This window comes from Strix aluco, chromosome 3 (assembly GCF_031877795.1).
Source record: "Strix aluco isolate bStrAlu1 chromosome 3, bStrAlu1.hap1, whole genome shotgun sequence".
NCBI lineage: Eukaryota > Metazoa > Chordata > Aves > Strigiformes > Strigidae > Strix > Strix aluco.
In genome coordinates, this window is record NC_133933.1 from 97184825 (window position 1) to 97208375 (window position 23551).

General features: G+C 39.3%; 1 protein-coding gene across 3 annotated transcripts in view; it reads right to left on the reverse strand.

Annotated features, from left to right (window-relative positions):
- Nucleotides 1–16880, reverse strand: part of SENP6 (SUMO specific peptidase 6) — an 82935-nt gene extending 66055 nt beyond the window's left edge. For 2 of the 3 annotated variants that reach the window (XM_074819734.1, XM_074819732.1), the window contains exon 1: nucleotides 16634–16880. In XM_074819734.1, the coding sequence (XP_074675835.1) occupies nucleotides 16634–16685 (52 nt within the window). In that variant the 5' untranslated portion in view covers nucleotides 16686–16880. The remainder of the gene's footprint in view (nucleotides 1–16633) is intronic. The other variant, XM_074819735.1, reaches the window with a different exon arrangement.
- Between the last annotated feature and the right edge of the window lie 6671 nt (nucleotides 16881–23551).

The following is a 23551-nucleotide window of genomic DNA, read 5'->3' on the forward strand; positions in this document are numbered from 1 at the left end:
AGTTCAGATTCACAAGGATGATGTTTTATTTCAGACATTTCACCTTACCCTGCTGTTTAGTCATGCCAACATTTGGGGGCCTTCTGAAGTCTATTTAAATGAGCAGTACACATGTGCTGTAAGCCTCCAATATGGTGTCTTTAAATAACTCCCAAGCTGTCTGCAAATATTTTACATTTTGGCTGCATCTTTGAGTTCCTTTTCAAAAAGTTTCTTAGGGTTTTCTGTAGTCCTTTTTTTGAATTAAGCACTTCTGTGTTGGATGGTTTGTCCATCGCTACAGACCAGCTCAGTTGTCCATGGAAGAGTAGTCTTAGTATCCCAGCTCTGGATCAATTTTAACTCTCTCTAGCATTCTTGGTCCTACCAAAACACAAATCTAGAAGTATACCATCATGTTAGCCAGACAGTTCACCTGACTGAGTTACTTGGGTCATTTGGGATCTGATTCTATAGAGGATTTTTTTTTTTTAAACAGGGATAACAAGTCATCTGTTACACAGGCTGTTTCTAACTATTTTATAGTAAGACTTAAATTTGGAACCTCTACCTTTCTACTATCAAGGCCATTTTAATCAGAAGACACATTCATACCCAGAAGGTAAAAATATTCAAATAAGCAGAACTGGCCCTAAGACATTGAGACAACAGAAGTCAATTGCTATACCTCTGCCCAAGAAAGGCAGCATGCTGGAGCAGATTTCACTAGCGATAACAAATCATTTTTCATCCCACTACAAGCTCCCTTTGGTGCTGTCATGCCAAGAGAGATAAGAAATTTTGGACCTGAGAAACTATATGGAATTTAAACAGATATCTCAAAGAGGCATATCTAATGTATTTCACTGCTTTTTTAAACAACTGTGATGAGTTACATGTCATTTTTTAAAAGCCAATTAAAAAATTTCCCGAAAAAATAATTCATATTTTAGTTTTTATGAGAACTTTTATGGCATTATTAACCACATCCTGAAGCCAGCCTTTTAAAAATCCCCATACAGTCTTCTTGTGTAAAACCTATTTAACAAATTTTGAATTACAAAACAAAGTATGCTTGTAGGAAGAATGGCAAAAAGCAGATTAACACCTTTAAGTTACTGTGTGTGGACATTGTTTTGTTAACTCCTTTAGCAGGAGTTTCTCTCATTCAACAGTGTTGTTATGCAATTCACAGATGGGAGGAAAAAGTTCACAGTGAATCTCCATGAAATAAGAGCAAAGTCATGCATTTGCAAAAAAATCCATTAAAATTCTGCCTCTCTAAAACACTGAAGTGAGGAGTGACATATACAGTATTTAGTAAAGGGCTAATGTCCAACAGAAGATACCATCTTAGAAGAATTTTTTGCACGTCTTGTATCTTGTGCTCTAAGGCAAGTCATTCCATATGAATCTATCTTACAACCGACCAGAAAAACACACCTATTTCTTTACTGTTTTGGATGGGATGCTGCATTGAGTTTGCATGGCAAGGTTTTGGTAGGGGCGGGGGGGCTACAGGGGTGGCCAGACCCTGCCCTTATGTTGAACAGAGCCAACGCCAGCCAGCTCAAAGACGGACCTGCCGCTGGCCAAGGCTGAGCCCATCAGCAACAGTGGTAGCGCCTCTGTGACAACGTGTTTCAGAAGGGGGAAAAAACTGCTGCACAACAGCAGCCAGGACAGAGGACTGAGAATATGTGAGAGAAATAACTCTGCAGACACCAAGGTCAGTGAGGAAGGAGGGGGAGGAGGTGCTCCAGGCACCAAAGCAGAGATTCCCCTGCAGCCCGTGGTGCAGCCCATGGTGAGGCAGGCTGTGCCCCTGCACCCATGGAGGTCCACGGTGGAGCAGATATCCACCTGCAGCCTGTGGAGGAGCCCATGCCGGAGCAGGTGGATGTGCCCTGGAGGAGGCTGTGACCCCGTGGAAAGCCCAAACAGGAACATGATCCTGGCCTGTGGCCCCATGGAGAGGACTCATGGTGGAGCAGTCTGTTCCTGAAGGACTACACCCCATGAGAAGGACTCACATGGAGAGGTTCGTGGAGGACTGTCTCCTGTGGGAGGGACCCCACAATGGAGCAGAAGAGTGTGAGGAGGAAAGAGCTGCAGACAACACATCATGAACTGACCACAACCCCCTTTCCCTGTCCCTCTGTGTAACTCAGGGGGAGGAGGTAGAGAAATCATGAGTGAAGTTGAGGCTAGGAAGAAGGGATGGGTGGGGGGGAAGGCGGTTTAAGATTTAGCATTTATTTTTCATTATCCTCCTCTGATTTGGTTGGTAATAAATTTAATTTAACTTCCCCAAGTCAAGTATGTTTTACCCATGGTGGTAATTGCTGAGTGATCTCCCTGTCCTTATCTCAACCCAAAAGCCTTTCATCATATTTTCTTTCCCCCTGTCCAGTTGAGAAGGGGGAACGATAGAGCGGCTTTGGTGTGCACTGGTGACCAGCCAAGGTCAACTCACCACAGATGCAAGATGCATTTACCGGCCACATGAAGACCAACTTTTCTAGGAAAGCAACTTTCTCAAATGTACCACTAGATTGCCAAAAGAACTCCCCACCACCCCCAGCATACAATAGTAGAGACTTGAAGGTTTCTATTACAACACACAGAAGCTTTTACAAGTATTTCATCTGCTGAGATCACATTCCCTTCTGTGTGCCCAAGAACCGTCCTAAACATGAAACCTAAATCAAACAAAGGTTTAGTTCAGGACCAAGCTGTTTTTCCAGGAGGACCTGAAGTTTACATTCTTTTCCCCCCAGTTACACTGGTAAAGAAATAATACAAGCCTCATCTTACGAATGCTTACACCATCACAACTGCAACAACTTACCAGATACTGCAGCATTCATACAAAAAATGCAAATTAATTTGCTCAGAATCATTGCCCTCATCCAGACTCATATTTAAGTAAATTAAAAAGAATGCTTCTAAGTTTTCTAATCTGTTGTTCATTTAGAGTCATCACATATATATTGTTAAGAGGATATAAGTACTCATAAAAATGTGACACAGAAATATTTTCTAATTGTTTTACTTTCCCTGTCACTTCATTTTCTTTCAGACAGGCTTCTTCAGGCTTCTATGTAAAATAGCTTTTTATCTTCCAGCTTTGATACCATCAGTCCTAGTACATCAACTGTGTAACCACAGTGAGGTTGCATTTTCAAATTCTGAAGCAGCAATACATGAACAGGTTTACACACCCCTCATGCTTCCTAAAACCTGGGGCTTCTTGCTCCTCTCCCGCACCCTGCATACATCAGCACAGCTGTTTCTTCACTGAGAGCAAATCTGGGGAAAGAAACTAATTCAGGCAAAAATACCTTGAGCAGCAGGGGAGGGGGAAAGTTATTTTTCAACCGTATCAGTTCCCTCCTCTGTTCAACCACACTATCACAGCACAGCTATGACAGCACAGCAGAGGTAAGGGGGCATCCAGGAACTGAGATTGTTTAGGCACCACAAAGAAATCTGCATGGAACCATAGCCTAACCTACATTTATAGCTACATATTTAGAGATCTATTCCTTAAAAATGCTTTAACTTCCCTCTCCCTGAATTAGTTGCAGATGCAAAAAATCTGTCAAAACCACTTCCAATAATAGGCAGTAATGATAAACTTAACGTAATGATAAACAGTGAGATAATACATGAAGCATGGAGTTCAGTAGCAAAGTTCTATGTCACCAGTGTAACAGGTACAAAGTATGGACACTTTTACACATGAAGGCAACTTAATTTCTCTAATAAAAAACGCCACCTTTTCAAGAATGTGATGTCAACAGAAAACCAATGATAAACACAGAGCATCTACTCCTGGACAAAGAAAAAACATTTATAAGAGGTCTGTATTTCAAAGATGGAAAATCATCTGCATATTCTGATAAATGACTGGGTTTTTTCTTTAGGACTTTCATACACATTGGGTTGCTTACAGTGCAAAATATTATGTAGAACGATTGGACTCAAGAACACAGAACTGTAAATTTGATCACTTGATAAACTGTGTTTAACATTTTCTAAGTATTAGCAAGGAGTAACAGAGGAGGATAAAACGAGGCTAGAGCTTTTAAGTATGTTAAACGTTTTCTTTGCAATGTCTTTGAAGGTTTTTCTGGTAAGACAGAGGTGGTAAATATACAATGGACAACTAGTGTTTCTTGACCTTTTCTACTGATTCTCTCAACAAAGATGTAGAGGTATCACCCAAAGATGCTGCCCTTATGACAGCACCAGAAAACAATGCAGAAGTACTTCAAGGGGGCTTCTTTATTTACACCAGCAGCAAAAGGAATGCTAACCAAAACGTGGGCCCACTGCTCAATGAGATAGGAACCTAGCGACAAAGAACATGGGAAAAACTGAAGAACTTAATAATTTTTGGTTTTGCCACTTCAGATTTCACTGATAAATTCTGCCCTCTGACCTCCCAGTTCCTCAGTTCTACCAGCAGAATCTGTGGGAATGCAATATCACCCATTGTTGGGGAAGAACATTTAAGCCAGTTGTACACGTAGAAGTCCACGGGATCAGACAGGATGTATCCGATGGTGTTGAGGAAGCTTGCCAATGTCACTGCTAGGCCCCTCTACGTTATCTTTGAAAGGTCATGGCATAAGAGAGGTTCCCAATGACTGGAAAATCATACCTATCTTCAAGATGGGCAACAAGGATGACCTGGTGAACTACAGGCTAGTCTGCTTCACCTCAACCCCTGATAAGGTTATGGATCAAATCTTCCAGGAATCCATTCCCAGCTGCATGATGACAAGAAGCTGAGCTTCCAGCATGGATTTATCAAGGGCAAATTGTGTCTGAGTAACACAGCTGCATTCTACGGTGAGATGGCTGGCTCTGCAGATAAGGCGAAAGCAATGGGTGTTGCAAGGCCTTTGACATGGTCTCCCACAGGGTCCTTATAGTCAGACTAGAGAGATACAGACTGAGTAAATGAATAAGAAGGTGAGAGGAAAACCAGCTGAACCAATGGGGGTCAAAGTGTGATGACTAACAGTAAAAAAACAGCTGCTGGCATCCCTCAGCAATCAGTACTCGAGCCAATACTGTTTAATGTCTTTGTTAATAATCTGGATTATTAACATATAATGGATGGTTTATCCAAGCCTTCAGAAGCGAGGAAGAGAAACCTTTTTGACGTCTTCAACTACCTAATGGGAAGACAGAAAGAAGATAAAGCCAAACTCTCCACAGAGATGCACAGCAAAAGGACAAGAGGCACTGGACACAAGCTAGAACAAAAAAAAAAAAAATCCAACTCAATGAAAGAATTTATTTTTTACTATGAGGGTGCTCAAGAGTGAACCAGGTTGACCTGAGAGGTCATGGAAACTGAACAAAGCCCTGAGCAACCTGTTCTAACCGGACTTGGCTTGGACAGGAGGTTCCAACCAGCAGTCAGGTAAAATCAGTGACTACGCACAGGTACAAAGCATCACCTAAGGCAACTGCACCATCATCACAAATATTTCCAAAATGAAGTACTTCAGTCACTTTCCTTCTTTTCTCTCTCTGGAAAGGTCTGCCACCCACTCAAACTTTCCACACAAGTAATATAAATTTAAATAACATTAAAAGCAGGATACAACAATAAAAGGGGGAAAAACCCACAAAAAAGCAAAAAAGTTCATCTCTAGCATTAGGAATATGTATAATTCTCTACTTACATAAGACCTCTATTGCTAGACTGGAGGTATACTAAAAATTCAGAAAAGAAGAAGAAGAAAGTTTCAGTGTTTTTATAGGAAAGATAAATATACGAGAGATATCTTCCTATTTTACAGGAAAAATTGGAGGATAAAAGGTTAGGATAGGCTAGGGACAATTTCTGAACTGCCAATTTCGTCTCAGAATGTGAAAAAGTATATAAAGCTAACAAGACATTTCAAGGCAGATAACACTTGAACAAGAATTCCAGAATATGATTTCTGTGGCAAATCAGCATGCGATGTTAATCACATACGATCTCGAATTCTGAACACTGGAAGAGTTTTATAAGATAAGCAAAACTCAGCAGGAAACCTTACAGTATATTATGCATCTGCTTTGCACACTTCTGATTTCAGACTTCGTTATGCACCGTGGGATCCATCTTCATTAAAAAAGCTGAGGTTGTGCAACTGAGAATACAGCAGCACTAAACAAACAGCAATCTATTTTTAGAAAGTGCTGAAACGCTGTTACATACAGAATAAGATTAATAACCTGGCCTAACTACCTGGAAATTAGGCAACCAACACTCTGAGAAGGTTTCCAGGTTAGCTCCAATAATTGGAACATCAGGTTGAAATAAAGCACTGTATCTACATACCAAAAGGAAAAAGAAAGAAAAATCAAGAATTTGTATTATTTAACACTTTTGGATTAATCCTGCAAACTTTCAAAGACTATGTCAGATCTATCCCCTCTATAAAAACATACAGAAATTGAAGTCCAGAAAGGTTCCATGACTTCCACAAGAAAATAACTTGCAGATGTAAGATAGAAGTAGAAACTCTAAAATGTAATTAAAGCAGAAAAAAGCAAAACACTTCTTTGATGTTGTCAATTGTTCAAAATTCACCTGAAATGGACAGCAAAAAAAGCACACATAAAAAAACACTCAACCACCAAGAAAACCTCAACAATTTGGTCAAAAGAAAAAGGCACATCTCAGAAAAATCTGAGTAGGGAAAGGATGAAAGGAGGATGAAAGAGTTAGTTAAACTCTAAACTGTGAGAAAAATTTGCATTTGCCTTTCTGTAAAGGCCAAAGACCTGTTTTTTTTCCCTAATCTTCATGACACTGGCAAGCTTTCATACCCATATGAGAAGGCAGTCAGCTGGATTAGATTGCTGATATGGCTGAAAAGTAATACAGACTAGCTCCACCAACACTTCCCCCTCCCAGGATTAGTTTTCTGTCAATTTAGTTCCTTCAGCCAACTCGCCATGAAGCCAGAGAAGTGCCGGCATTGACTCAAGCAAAGCTGTGAGCATGCTGGTCTCTGGGAGGGGTAGCAGGACTGTGGCTCTGAGCAGCACAGAGCAATTAGGTAGGCCTGGCTGTGTTGTAAATTGCTGGCACAATTACTTGCAGGCCATACAGTATGGTCCCACACATGGGGACTGCTAAGAGTTAGAAAATGACCCTGCAAATGCACATACAGTTAAAAATCAAGTAAATCATGTCTGTTTATTTAAAAAAAAAATATATCAGAGAAATGCAACACATACAGGCAACAGCCTCCTGCTCACAGTAGATACACTACATACTTCAACTCCCTTTCCAATTAGAGATCATCAATGCAGTGAGGCACGATGCGATGTAACTACATTACTGCGTTAAAAACACAGAAATCTTCGTTATGGAAGTATCAAACTTCACTAGACCTAACAACAATGAGTATAAGGAACACCGACAACTGCTAAGTACATCACAGTATGCTAATATTCACTAAGCAGGTTTTATTTTTAAAAAGCTAAAAAATAACTTCAACATCCCTGGAAAAACAAACATTTTCTCAGTAATCACTTGTAAAGGCAGTGAAGATGAGGAAGTGCTATCGATCAACTAATTTTTAATATAACAAAATAACACATGCCAGCTTGTTAAATGCACCCAGTTATGAATCTACTTTTCAAGAAATATCACTCAAAAGACATCTGAAGCAAAACATCCAACTTCTTAAGAGACCATCCTGCAGCTAGAGATGAGTTTCAGACACCTTCATCCAAACATGAAACTCATGCTTACATTGATCTATCAGTTCTTTTTTATCACAGGGCACAGAGTAAGTCTGTCTTTCAAGTAAGAAGCAGTGCCTTTTCCATCTAACAAGGGCTTTGCTAGATGAAAAAGAACTTCTTTACTACATTAATGACAAATTACTTTTTTTTTGTGGTATTCATCAGGTAAAGATTTAGCCACAATGTATTTGCCTTATGGCAGAACTATTAATATCAGCTAAAGGTTTACTGCCCCACTGTGCCAGGTATATGCAATCATAATAACCTGGACCAGAGTAGTCCAGAAGTTCACTTTTGAAAGTTTATTCCCAAATGTAAAGAATCCTTAAATTGCCTCCTGAGCAGTAAGCCTTGGTAGAAATAAAGTTACAATGGACTCTAGTAAGTGTTTCTAGAAGAAGTGAGCCTCAGAAATTGCAACGGCAATTGTAAATATGAAACCTAACATCTGCATAGTTCAAATTCTCATCTAATGGGCTCTTGAATAATCTTTCTGTTAGACTGTCGTATTAAATTCTGTCATCAGCAGGATATTCATATTCTGCTAAATGAGCCATAAAAATTGGACATGCCAAACAAACACAACATTATATCCTACTACATTAATAAAAATACATCAGTAGAATGAATTTTAGTACAAGGAAAACAACGGCATGGCACTGGATAAAAACATTCTCATGAAAATAACAAAATATTTTTGCAGCTGTTTCTTACAGACATAAATTTCTAGGATTACGTAATATTAATCATGTCATATAGTATTATGTTTTACCACACCAGCAAAATATTATTGGTATTTATCATTCCTAAAACATCATTGTGGCAAGTCTTATTTACAAAAACCTCAAACAAACAAACAGGGAGACTTTGCTCCAGCTACAGCTTATATGGTCTGAAAGCAAACAAACAAAAACCCAGGAAGGCTGTTCTTCATTTATAATTATTCACATTCAGACAGAAAAAGATATCCCAAATTCAGTGTCTTTCACTCCAAGTTATTCTTTCATAGGAATTACTGGGACATGTATTCAGAAATGTTTCCTTGCCTCATGCACCACTTAACAGCACTTGCCCGTTAACAAAAACTTTTTACAGGCCCGCTGATCAACCTGGGAAGAATAACCACAGCTGGTTAATTTATTCCCTCCAGTCTCCAGCCTTCACCATAAACTTGTTCTGCGCAGAAGTTAACCTGCTATTTAAAATAATTGAACTTCCCTGGGCAGAATAAAGCTGCTGTTACACAAAAGTATTTATTCTAAAGTTTAAGTTATGTATTCTACCTGAATCTGACTTAACAGCTCACCAGAGAGATGAAAGGGGGAATATCCTACTCCTCTCACATGCAGAGTCTGTCTGATCTCCCCAATCCCAAACCATTGTCCTTCCTCTCCCACTTACCCTTCAGTGAGCAAATTCAACAGAGGTTTGGCAAAGCGCCAATCTGGCAAGACACTACACAGCAAGTTCAGTCTCTCTAGCAATAAACTGGTAAATCTCAGGGGTGGTGGACAGTAGGAGACACACGAGGCTGGAATCGGGGCGGGGGGGGGGGGGCAAAGGGGAAAGAAGTAGACCTCTCCCTTTCCGCCACCTGCAGCAGTGAGCCCTAAGCAGCACAGCTGCAACACATAACTCCATCTAATCAGTTAATAATGTTCAGTTAGTCCCTATGCCCAAAGCAGTAAATAATTTTAAGCCTTACAAAGAGAACCAATAAATAGTTGGCACACAGCTTTACATTCAAAATGGAGTCGCAGCATGATAAGATAAAAGCAGCAACGTCACAGTTCACTGCTTTAGGCAATCCATACACCCAATTTATCATTACCCTGTACAAGACAACAGCATCACACCTAAATCATTTTACTATTCTTTGGACAGTTTATTTTGAAAGCATTATTTTCAAATTTGATATCCATGCTGCAAATTGCTGGTGTACATTAACTACAAGACATCAGTACTCATGAATTTACTACAATCTTTTAATAACTATCCTCATATATTAGAACATAATTCCTTCCACAGATTATTTAGAAAAAGTTATTCAAACAACAGCATTGCCAAAATGCTATTTAACTTGTAGCAGACATTACACCATAAATAAAAAAACAAAACAACTTCTCAAAAGTTATTTGCTCTTAATCATTCCTGTTAGCTACAGTACCCAAATAACTATTAGCTATTCTGTATTCTGATTTATATTAGACTGTAATTCAGAGACTGAATTCCATTTGGCACAATCCCCAGTTCTGTGCAGGGAGACTACACCATACAAGAAAATTAAGTAAGCTTTCAGTATTTTTACGACATTCTGTTGAAAGCACTCAAAAGACATCTCACAAATGTGTCTATGTACTAATGAACTACTAAGCTCTACTTATAACATGTTAGTAGTTCTCAAAAAAAAAGCTTCCAACCTAAACGTGTCACTGAATTAGGCAGTGATTTAATGATTAAAAATACATCATTTGATTTTAACTCATTATTTAAGAACTGGTTCTCTTTTCCACATTTCCTAAAGGAACTGAAATTTTGTAGCCTCAGCAGCAGAATGAAAAACTTTTTTTATCTTATATTTGTGAAGGATCAGGGCAATAAAGATTGCCCGGCAATTCCTGCATCATAACATCCATCAACACAGGCTGCTGGGCACCCACTATGGAAGTGCTATTACTCCTGTGAACAGGACATTCGTAAGCAACTGAGTTGGCCAACACAAGACACCAACTTCGGCTTCACCACAGCTTAAGATCAGCTTCACCTGAAAATACTACACATGCTAGGCTGCTGAACACAGTATGAGACATTTTAACAACAAATGCTTTAAAGAATTAAATGTGTAAGATAAAATTACCACCAGTTTTAATTCTATATTTACTAGTGCTTTAATTTTCTTATTTTTAAGCAAGAAGTAATCAAGTACAGAGCATCAGACAGATTTCAGCCTATGTAAGAATATCCCCACCTTAAAAAAAGCCCTCCAAACTGAAACCAAATAGGTTCTAAAACATGGGCCAAAAGAAAGGAACTCTCCAAATCTGCTTCCCCCCCCTCCAACACACAACACCCCCCCCACACACACACACCCCACACACACCCCCAACACACAGAGTGCTGTGTGCTGTGTACTGAGGCCCTTAGCTGCCCTGACCCCCCCAGGGCTCAGCCACTACATGTACTAACATCAGCAGCGAAGTCATGCTGAGGCAAGGCTGAAACCTTTGCTTCAGGGACACTAATTCTAACTTCTCCATTTTATGGAAGTGGGCAAGTTTCACAAAATTTCTAGCTATTTACCTGTGAGATCTCTACTCCTCTGCAAATGAAAGGGTTTAATAGCTATTAGTGGGAAGGGAGGAGACAAAATTATGAGATGACTCAAAAACCCCTCATATTCTTATAAAGCAATATTTAAAAATAGTGAGCTTGGCGATTAGTCTTACATTATAGGGCCTGCCACAACACAAAACACCCTGACACCTCTCAGTTACCTCAACTAAGAGACACAGCTAAAACTCTATAGAAAAAGTGAAATCTGATACTGCACTGAAATCCACACATAGTCTTCCACAAACAACAGCAATAAAAGCCAAAGTTGTTGAAACCATTACAATAAATAATCCATTATGTTTTATCCTTGTACATAAAACAAGAAGCAAAAGACTAAAATATCCAAATAGGCTTATCATAAAAGTATCTGTGCTAGCAAGACGTTTGCAAAATGTTGGTTTATGCTTGCTATCAAGCCACATAGTGATGTTATTACTTATGTTATTACTACTACTTGTGTATTTAGACTTACACAAAAAAAGAGTGCAAGGACCCTTTTAGGAACATTCTCGATGGGGGGGGGGGGGGGGGCGGGGTGCCACTAAAAACCAGTAGAATTTCTTTACTTTTTCTGAGGAAAGAGTAGCGCTTTCCTACCAAATCCAAGAGCCAGAAAATAATGAAGTATCCCACACAATATAGTTACTCTTACACCTGAAGCTTCTATGTCCCACTTCGTGCAAAATTATTATAGCAGCAGCTACTTAGGGAAAAACTACCAAATAATAAATGCCCCCAAAATAAAAACCAGAAAATTGCACACAGGTGCTTTCCAATTCAGAAAGCAGAGGACAAGCCTGGGCTCCTGGAATCCTACATTTCAAAATTAAAAAGAAGGTGATGATGATGAAGGGGACTTGAGCACAGGCTATTATTTTAGAATGCACTACCAAGCGTATTACAACATATGTTACAGAACATTAATAAATGAAATTTATTTTTAATATCTTTCTACGTGCCTTAAGAAGCAGTCTGTCTTTCTTAATATTTCATGCCACCTATCACCCAAGTTAGATTGGCACATACAAAAAATAAGACAGCAATAAAACAGGTTCAACTTGGCTTCGCTGAAAAATAGTTCTCAAAAAGTGGGTTTCATTCCTATTTCAATCCATCTGTCATTGAAGTCAATAAGAAGGTTTCTTATTCTTAGAACCACTGGAAAGGACACATGAACAAAGGTCTGAGAAGACAATACGCAGTACTTGAAAGAAATTCTGAATGGGTCAGAGGACTGGGAGACATAACAAGCCATGGAAGAGTCACAAACTTCCCCTTCCAGATAGAAAACTACTCTCAAGAAAAACAGGAGAAAGGAACAGAACATGTCTGGACACTGATGGGACTGATGCAAACCAGAGAACAATTCAACACCATAAAGGAGGAGTTTGGGTTATGATAAAGACACAGAAAAAGGTGAATGATACCCGGAACATCCCTTCCCCTTTTCAAGCTAATACTTATCTCCACTAGGTCAGTGTCAGAGACAATTACAACAATTAAGAATTAAATTTCACTGTTAAGAGAAAAATAAAGAGAAGAGTCATAGCAGGTAGAAAATTTTCACATATTCTATCTGAATATAAACTCCACTCTGCCCTACTAATTTGTATTACTCCGGTCAGAGATTTCTCAATATGATGAAAAAGAAAGCAAGAAAGGCTGACCCCCACTTCAAATGACAACTCTACGTCTATACACTAATATATAAATGCTGTGTGTTTCTGTACCACTCCAGAACCTCAGCTACCATTAAGATAATACACAGGTCTCCAACCCTTGCTTTAGTGAAGACAATTCTTTACATGTGAGCTGAATGAAAATGAAAACAATCTTCTAGAGTCCCCTGGCAGACAACTTTGAAGCTTCTGCTGCTGCTGCTAATGGTCCACATAGTTTTCTCTATTGTTGTTAGGAAACCTGTAGCCAAAAAAATTGAATGGAAATTGAGCAAATTCCTGTTGTGACTACATTGAAATCTCTCAGCAGCTCTGAAGGTAGGGGCTGGCAACATTACTTAGAATGGAGGTTCTCAAAAAGAAACTTCAATATCGGTTCTCAGTATCCTACTGTAACCACCATGAGACTGAAAAAAGAAAAAGAGGAAGGAATGAAACATTTCTCCTTTCTTCTGGAAAATACATGCATTTAGGAATACTTTAAAGTTTGCCTGCTATCTACTACACAAACATAGGGAAACTTTAAATTTAAAGCTGGAAAAGAGAAATTACAATTTCCTTACAACTCAGTAATATCCAAGGAGGCAGAATATAACAAGAGTTCCCACAATTTTTCTCCAGGGGTAATGATCAACAGTACTCTCTATTCCTACATGTTGAACATTTCCCTGTTCTAAATCCAAACAGATTTGCCTATCAATGCTTTATATTTGAGGTGTGACTATCAGTTGAAAAACACAGGAACTCCCGCAGATGAAATCTCTAATCACTAAATTTCTAGTCTTCCAAATCAGGAAAGAATTCCCATGCAACAGGACTACTTTGTTAGTGTGAATTTCTGCATATTCTGCCCATAACTTTGAAACCTTACTGTAAGAAAGTAAATTCAGAAAACAAGGGAAAAGTTTTACTAATTCCACTTGCAAACTAGCTTAAATAACAAAAATAAGGTACTTTCCACAATTCTGAATTCTAACAGTCCTGATATTTCAAGAAAAGTAAACACACAGGACATGTATATCAATGCATATGATGTGTATCAAGTATTAGCACTGCTCCAGAATGATAACAAATGAAGCTTCAAAGAGTCAAACATTATAGTTTTAGGGATCTTTTTCACTTTTCCATAAAGTAGTCTATACAACACAGCATAAAAAATGATGACACATTAGATACGCAAACTGGACAAAAACCATGTACTAGTATGAATCACTGTCCAAGAACAGCATTACCAGAAAGGCAACAGATAAATCACTCAAGGAATACCCTTCCAGAAAGACCATTTTGTTTTTATTGGAGAATAAAATAATAAAAATATTAAAAGGAAGCACTTTAACAGCAGAATGACAGCCATATTTCTTCATAGTAACATCTGTTATACCAAATGAGAGAAAAGCAGTATCTTATGGGACATGTGGAATCAAACCCAAAATTCTGAACAACTATCATACTTAAAAGCACTTAATTTCAACTGTACGTTTATCTTAAGTCTGACTGATAGTTAACATAAGTGTGACAGCACCAGAAGTTTTTGTGTACATATATGTACACACACATACATATATAGGTACATAATTAAACAGCACAGTTTCCATTAGACTGAGTTCAATTAGTGATAGACCTAACATCCATCTGGCATATAATTCACTTGTTTTGCCCATTAATGGCAGGGACAGACAGAGAAGTCATCCTCCTCCTCCCCTCCACCAGCCTCTAATGTAACACATCCAAATACATGAAGTAAACATTTTTGGTTGTTGCTTACACAGACTTCAGCAGAGTCCATGAAACATATACACTCAGACTAGTTATAGATATAACTCCAGGCTCATGTATTAATCATCATCTTGCAACAGAAGTTGCCATATTTCCTACTTTATACACTTTCATCCCCATTTTTGACCATGTTATTACACTTGTTTCACAGGTCTGGCACTCTCGTGCTTGTCTAGCCTTTCGATAATGATAGAACCACCATCAGGTTGATCTAATGTGCTGCTGTACATTTCCAGATTACAGACTGCCAAAAAACCCACACATATATATATTCTGTGCCTTTACTTTTCCTGTAAAGTCAACATCCCTAATAAGAACCTCTCAAATAACATCTGAAAACCTTCTTCTATCTTTGCTTCAAATCAGTACGAAGTTTACCAGCTCTTACTAGAACTGCTACAGTACTATCATCCCTTGGGTCACCCTCAGAAATTTTCTGTCACCACCACTACATTAGATTTTCTTCACACGTGTGTGCACACTCACACACTCTTAGGGTTTCTATCACATCACCGGTCCTAAAATCAACACGTCCCCAAATAATGAGGAAACACAAAACCAGCTGATAACTCAGTTCACCACTAGTGGAATACTGAAGCTTGGAATGGGGATCCTATCCAGTGTCATGTTGGTCCTGCTGTTGGAAAGAGATCTCATAAGTAAAAAACGTGTGGGTGTTGCATATGAAATCTGTCTTTTCTTAGCCACCTGTCCAACCAGCAAGAAGCCAAGGTGCACACAGAAGACAGTGACTAGTCATCACCCTGACACTTTTATTTGTCTGCATAAACCTCAGTATATTCTGTGGAGAGAGTTCAGGAAAAAATGGTGCGTCTGCGTCTCACCACCAAACACTTTAAAGGTAGAAGAGAGGCAATGTGACAGCTGTTATTAACCAGAAAGAGTTTCTGAACATCAGAATTTCAGATTAATTATTCAAAACAACAAGCAGTATTTTGTTCACACAGTACTTTTGTTCCAGAACATCTAGTAATAAAAACCAAAACCCAACAGTCTGCAGCAAGAGAAAAATCTGCAAGAGGTATATTCTGTATAACATAGGTACTACAAAATCTCCAATGCTAAACTTATCCCTGACTTGAAAAACTCTACTTCTGAGGAGTAATTTATTTCATTAATATATATTTTTCTTTGTTATCATCATGGTAATTTAGCAGAATTTAGCAGACTATTGGCCTGTGTCATCAGGATATGTGCTTATAGCAATTTCACAAGACTACAATAGCAGATTTTTTTTTAAATCGGTGAATCGTTAAAGGCTCAACAGTTAAAAGATATTCGAATTTTAGGAGACTTTGCATTATAATTAAGCGCTTTACAGTGACAAAAAAAACCCCACCAAACCCGTACATCAAAAAAAAGTACTCAAGGCTTTACAAACGCTAAAGGTTTCTTTCGGTTGCAGCTGGTGGATTCATCATCACCTTCGTATCACAAATGTAAGAATGATCCCCCTCCCAAAATTCACCTCAGCCCCAAACCTTTAAAGTAGCATTTCAGAAGCAGACGAGACTCATTTTATGGTGGGGGGAAAGGGTACGGGCTAGGCCGGACCCTGGGAGCTGAGTAAGGGCACGGAAATGCAGCGAGAAGGCGGCACAGCAATCCTCGCTTCCCCTCCTCACCTAGCGCTAACCTTGCCCGGCCGCCCACCAGCCCACCGCCCCTCCGAGAGAGGATTCCTCCCGCCGCAAAACCGGCCCTGCTGCACCAAGCCCAGGCTGCTCTCACCGCTCTGCCCCTACAAAGAAAACACTGCACTTCCAAAGCCTCAGAAAATTAAAAGAAAGACAGAAAGAAAATTAAAAGAAGAAATCAAATCGCCCTCACTAACCCCTCCCTCAAAAGCAGGTCCCTTTTCACCAAATCAAACCACCCCTCACGGCACCCACCCTTCCCCCACCACGAAGCCACCTCTCATTGTCGCCGTCCCCCAAAGGGGACCCATTCCCCCCCCCCCCGATGCACACACACGCCCGCCTCCCCCATTCCCCAGTCTGTACCGTGCCCCTTACTGGTTGCCAGAAGGGAAACGCAGCCCATGGGCCACATTCCCCCCCTCTCAGCCATGCACGCACCTTCCAGAAACAAGCTGTCTCTGCAGCCGCCGCCGCCGCCGCCACCGGCCATCTTCCTGCTGCCGAGCCTCGCTCCCTCACTCCATCGCCCAGAGAGGCGGCGGGGCCTGGCCCTTCCCCCGGCCTGCGCGCTCCGCCGCCCACCCCCACTGCGGAAGGCTGGGTGACCCGCAGCGGCGGCGGCGCCGCCGAGGCCCGGCCCTCTCCCGCTCCGCGCTCCGCGCGCACGGCGGCCCGGGCCGCGCTGCCTTCCGGCCGCCGTGCAGGAGGAAGCGGCGGCAGCGCGCCCGCTCCTCCCTCAGCGTGGCCGCCGCCGGCAGCCCCCCGAGCGGTTGCCAGCCGGGCCTGGCCCAGCAGCCGCCGATGGCGCCCGGCGGGGCGCGCGGGCCTGGCCGGCACTCCGCCGGAGGCGCCTCCGAGCGCACGGGGAGGACGAGGAAAGGGTGCGCGCCGCGCTGCCACCCCTCTCCTCCATGAACGGCGCGGCGGGGCCTCGCCAGCGCTTCCCTGCCGAGACCCCCGGCTCGCCCGCACCCGCAGCGGGGCCCGCCGGCTTCCCCGGCCCCTAGACGATAAAATGGCCGCAACAGGGCTGCGCCCGGTAATGCCTCGGGCTCTCCCGCTCCCCCCGAGATCAGCTCGGAGGCAGCGGCTGTTGGGAGGTGAGGAGGTGGATCGGACTGTTTAAAATGAATGAACTTGCAGGCGTCCGGGACTCCATTGCGCAGGACTGGGGCCCGCTGGTCTCGCCTCCTTCACGCTAGGGCAGAGGCCCCAAAGGGCTAATGAATTCTTATCAATCGTTAAATCTTCTGCGGCCTAATCAAGGCGTATTTAAATCCAAAAGTTGGATTCTGCAAAACGTGCAGCGTTGCCAAGCCAACTACACAGAAATTGCAAGTCATGGCCTCAGGTATACTTCGAAAATTAAAAAATCCCTCTTTAGCATGTAAGGTTTTACATTTTAAAATGCTTTCTTGTGAAGCCTAAGTACTGAAACCATACATCCTTTAAAAACTCTAAGGTAAATTATGACAGTCTTAGGGAAAAACAGATACTCCTTTCTTGAACAGGTTCCTTCATCTGGAACTTTACAGACCCCACTTCTACTGCAGAATCGAGACATTTTTATGTCTCATTTAAAGCACCTAGTTTCTAAAATGACTAATCCCTGAAAAGTGAGCTTCCAAGAGTACTTGAACTTAAGAGTTTGTAGACTAAAGTCCTAAATTAGGTAAATTCAAGTACTTAGTGCATATGAAAATAAAATTCTTTGTTCTCCTTTGTCTATTACATTTGTTATTTTCATTCCCGTTATTGTCACCAACCATATTCATAAACCGATGTGTTTAAAAATACTTTAGATGTGAGTGTCCTGTTTTTACACAAGCAAGAGGTAAAAGCAGAAGAGAAGAGCACAGAGCTGGCCTGGGAGAAGACACAGGAGCCATCAGACTGCTCCCCAAATGCTATGTCACACCGCTAGAGCTAACAAGCAGTTAAGAAAGAATTCCAAAAGCTGGAACAATGCTGGCAAACCTACGTATCTCCATCTTCAAAATCTCCTTAGAAAAAAGGCTTTTTCTGAAAGGGATCACAAAATATTCTTGTTTCATTAGTAATAAAATCAACAGGAAACAATTAGGAAAAATCAGTGCAAGCTAATTATACAAAAACCAGAAGACTGTAAGTTTAATAGAAACCTAATATTAAAAACCAAACAAAACCAGAAAAAGGGAAATTTAGAATCTAATTTTCAAAAAATATCCTATTGTATCTCAGAAGGGCACTGTCTAGAGAGAGGGTTTACTGTGGAGGTTACAGCATTAATCCACAAAAGCAAGTTCCTATTGGGAGTTGAGACCAGGCATGCGGGTCTACCCAATTCTTAGCAATTTTTTAAAAACTAAGGGTTATGAGTTATGATTATGAGTTACTTGAATGAATATTTGATACACAGTAGTGTGCTTCTGTTGATCAAGTCAAGGCATCACATATATAGCTTCATAGTCTTATTTTTAGCGAACTGAGGCACAGTATAGATTAAAATACCTTTTAAAGGAGAAATGACGAGGGAAGCAGTTATCAATATTCATCTAGATGCATGGTTGATTTTAGACTTTTTGATTGATAATTTAACATTACTTTCTTATGGAGAAGATCTGCCCCAAAATAACATCTCACTACAGAGTTCTTTTTCCCTTTATTTTTAAGCTCTTGAAGGATGCAAGAGAATAATATGTAGTCAAATCTCTTGTTCATTTGTTTTTCATTAAGCTTTTATTAGTAGTCTGTTCTCAGCCTTAGAATGTTTTTTTTCATTTGAGAAGTATTTGTGAGGGAATGTCATACTGAAGGCACTCAAGTCTTACAAAATCTTTTCAGCATCCTCTTAACTTTGTTTAGAATCAGAGGATTTTCTTAATGTATAAGAAATAACTGAGTGATCAATGAGAAAGATAAAATCAGCATTCCTCTTCCTGCTGGGGGATATCATACGGAATTTACTGAGTTTTCTTTCTCTTCTCAGCCAAAATGTTAGTTGTGTTCACCGAGTAAGAGCCCAGGGGTGAAATGCACCAGATCATTACTTCCTGGCCTTTAGCAGCCACTGGAAGTTGACTAGTCCCACTGTGGGTATTTGACAGTCACAGGACACCATCTAAGATCCTGAATTTACAAACACTTGCATGTGCACAGCTCTTTTGGCACAGTACTGGGTAGGGTGAAAAGCTGAATTAGTGATGAAGAATTTTTGTTTCACCTTAGAAATCTAATTTTTCCTTCTCTTTCCACAATGAAAAAATGGTTATTAATGAATTAGATGATTCAGTACTGAAATTATGTAAAAAATAGGTCTTTTTTTCTTCTTATTTCTGATTCCAATTACTTCTTGTTTCCTGTTTGTTTTGTAAGCTTAGCCAACAAAATGGGGGTGGCTACTCCACAGAAACACTGTTTCCTTACTTAAGAAATAAAATAGAATTGGGATTGCCGTTTTGCAGCTTCTGTAGTTGTGGTAGTGTATATTACTTAATTTTCTTTATTGCTACAGAAATTACATATAGAAGTTTAAGGGAATTTGTAGGCACCTTGAATAATTTTTTGTTATTTACAACCCATGAACCCATTCTAGAGACTATAAATCAATGCTTTTTAACAGTACCACCTTTCAGAAAATAATGGTTATGGACTGAATTATTTTCACTGTTTTCCACTGTTGTTCTTAGAACTGTTCCTTGAATGTATTAATGATGCACAATCTGTGTCCTTTGTTAAAAAAACCCCCAGTGTTGTTGCTGTCCTCCTGACCTGATGCCTGTTTTTTCTCTGTGCATTTTTAATGCAAATTCAGGTTTATTTTTTGTGCTTGCTATGTCTTGTTCTTGCTATTAAAGCTAGCGTTTTAATTTTAGGGGTTTTTTACCTGATACTATTCCAGCATGGATCACATACTGTAGTTAGCTCTTGAGGAACATTCTCAAATGGAAGAGTACCATTCGTCTGTGTGCTAGGATTTATAATGATACACCAGGATGTGGAGAAGTTCTTTGTCACATTTTGGTATCAAAAATAGCTTGTCGAGTAGGCAGTAAATAATTACGGACTGCTTAAGATCATTGGGACTTTGTCTAAAATGTTTTCTTAATTCCTTCCTTGAAGGAGACCTGTTTTTTAAATCTGATCAGCCTACGTCAGGACACAATATTGTGTTGTTGGAGAGTAAACCATAATAGACAAATACCTATTAGGTTTCCTGCTATTTTGAAAATAAAAATCCTGTTATTCGTTGCTGTGGCTGTTGCTTTAATATCCACTATGCTGTCTTAATCATTACTGCAATATAGCTTTAAATCTGCAAGTGCTCTTGCTGGACAATGGGATCAAGCAGCTGTGTTAGGCTAAAATAATCATGACTCGTTAAGCATCAAAGTGACATTTATAGATATAAAAGAGTGATTGAGAGATGTGTCAGCATTGGTAGCCACAACACAGCATCAGTTACTACTTTTGGAAATAAACACTTCTTTTTGCAAGGTCTGGGCTATACCTGGGAGGCCATTTTTACTAGAAGAAAAAAATAACAGAATTTGGTCCACGACCCAGAACCATTACATCAGTGACCTCTCCTAAACAGAAGAATTACAATTATGATCATGAGAAAAAGTAAAACTTTATAAAAGAGAATGATTTAAAATCTATGCATGGAATCATACTAAGGAAGAAATGACCAATTATAAATCAAATGTCAAATATTCCATCTGAAAAATTTGCGATAATCTTCTATATTTTTAATTATTCCTTAATAATGTACATTGGGTAATTATTTTAAGACACATTTTGAGGCAAAGATTGATCTTTAAAGAAAAGCAAAATGTTGATAGTAGTTTTGTAAGTCTTAAAAGGGGAGCACATAAAAGCCTCAGAGAATACATAAGATCTGAGATACTTTAAAATATACTTCCCAGTGTATATCAAAATGTCTGTATAAAAGATTTTTCAATATATTTTGACGCACTTTATCATATTTGCTGTAAATTTCCTGAAGCAACTCTCTTGTTAATCTGAAATAAACTTTTCCTTTTCTCTAATATATTTATGGTGATACTCTAATGGAAATATGTTTTTGCATACAGACTGATGAAATACATTTATTGATTGCAATCCAAGCTTTAGGATTAGGCAACAGTGTAAACTTGTTGTTTGTCTTTCAGCGTAACTCATTATTTTACTAATAAGAGCAGATGTTCTAACTGATTTAAAGGAGGAAAAATACAAAATGTTGCATTTGTCAATATAAATAGTTTGGCATAATCACAATAATCTTTCGTCTAATAACAAAAAGAATATAATGAATGCATCTACAGTACAAAATATTAAAATGAAAGACTATGTAATCAGGAAAATAAAATAATAGATATTTTTGCCACAATAAAAATAAAATAAAAGCGCAGCAAGACTTAGACTGTTACTTCAGGCATGTCAGGCATCCAAAAACATCCAACATACAAAACATACTCTCCATATATGCGCAGAGTCAGACCCTGTCTCTAATCTCTTGCTTTTCAAATCAATGGCAAATATGCCCAGATCAGCTTTTAAACTAGTTTTAAACACATTTAATAGATATCGAAACTTTTTTGTATGAAGTTATACAGAAATCACTCTCACAATCACACATGGAAAGAAATATGTGTTCTTTACTGCCAGCTAACAAAACAGATGGTCTTTCTTTATAATGGTCTCACACCCATCAGAAAAGGAAACTGTTTTGTAGCTGAAATCCGTGGAGATACTTTGTCAATAGTCATTAGCCTCAAGATCTTTATCTTAGTAGAGATGTGCAGTTTAAACAAATGCATATAATAAACAGAAAATATCTAATTGAAATTGTTTCAGCCGGGTCACACATCTTAGAGAAGGATCACCTTTCCCCTGCCTGTCTCATTAGATGCCTATGTGTCTAAAGATTTAAGAATACTTAGGTTTCAGAGCAATTAAGGCAATCTTTTAGCAAAAGTTATTACATGTTTTATATAGAAAACTTCTGTATATATCCAAATCATGTTTATAAAAATAAACTACACTAAGGTCACTTAAAACAGCAAATACTAACCTGTACACATACAAGGAAAAATACATACTAAAGCAAAGAAAAAGGTCAGGTTTGTGTACAAGGGGTTGTATCATAATCATAGTGAAAGCAGAGGCAAAATCACTACATCCTCCCTATACTCAGCGTGCGTGACTTACTCCCCTTCTGCTCAAGCTGCTGGCTAAAACACTGAGTTTGTTTCTTACAAATTCACCTTCTAATTCAAAGAATTTCTGTAACCTCTTTCTCACTGTACAAAGGACATAGAGATCTGGACTATGATGATGGGTGTGCTTGTCTGTGTACTTCAGTGGTTAAGTACAGTAGTGTACTCAGTCTCATCTGTGAAGTGGAACCAGCCAAAGCATATGTAGGAATAACCGTACTGCAAAAAAATAAAATCCACACCATGCAGGATTTGAAAGATGTAAAAGGATCATTTAATTTGTCCTTCTGCATAGAGTTGTTGAGGAGACTTAAAATGCCACTGGCATACGCCCTTAAAAATCTCAGTTTAAGACTGATCTTCAGTCTCCACAGACAGTGTATTAGAAAGGTGGGGTTTTTTTCCACATTCATCTAAATAATCTTCTCTATAAGTTTCTTCTTCTACCTCAATTAGAGTTCACTGTGCTATTTTGAGTAACTTTTCTCTACTGGAAGATTGCTGTTGTGTTTCTCAGTCTTTTCTCTTCTACAGTTCCTTCAGTCTTCATTTATTATTTTTAATCTCTCTAGAGTCTTTTTAACTTGTCTGTATTTTAAAGTGGGGCATTCAAAACAGGATGCAGTACTAATGTAGGTCTCTCCAAAGCTGAATAAAGCAGAATGACTGTCTTCTGCTCTGACATACTGCAATTCCCTTTAATATATCCTAAAATATTTTTCAACAAAATCACAGTTAGATGATGGTCAATTTGTAATCCAATATAAATCCCAGGTCCTTTTCTGTACTGTTGTTCCCTAGCCAGCTATATCTCATTTTGGATTAGTTAATTTGATTTCTTATTCTGAAGTGTATGATTTTCTGTTTGTCTTCACTGCATATCATCTTGCTAGTTTCAGATAATTTCTTTTAATTTATTCAGATGACTTTGAACTCTAATCCTGTCCTTAACCTAACCACCTGTTAGGTGCTTGCAACACTTGTGGTCTGGCAGTGAAAATAATAGTAGAATTATGACTAGGATAAACCTCTGTAGAATCAGGTGCCTCTCTGAGACTGTCAGTGAAACACTGAGTGTGCATTTTTTCAGTCTATTTCATGGTTCAGTTTTAAGAAGTTGTACACAACAGTGGCTAATGTCTTACTAGAGTCACTA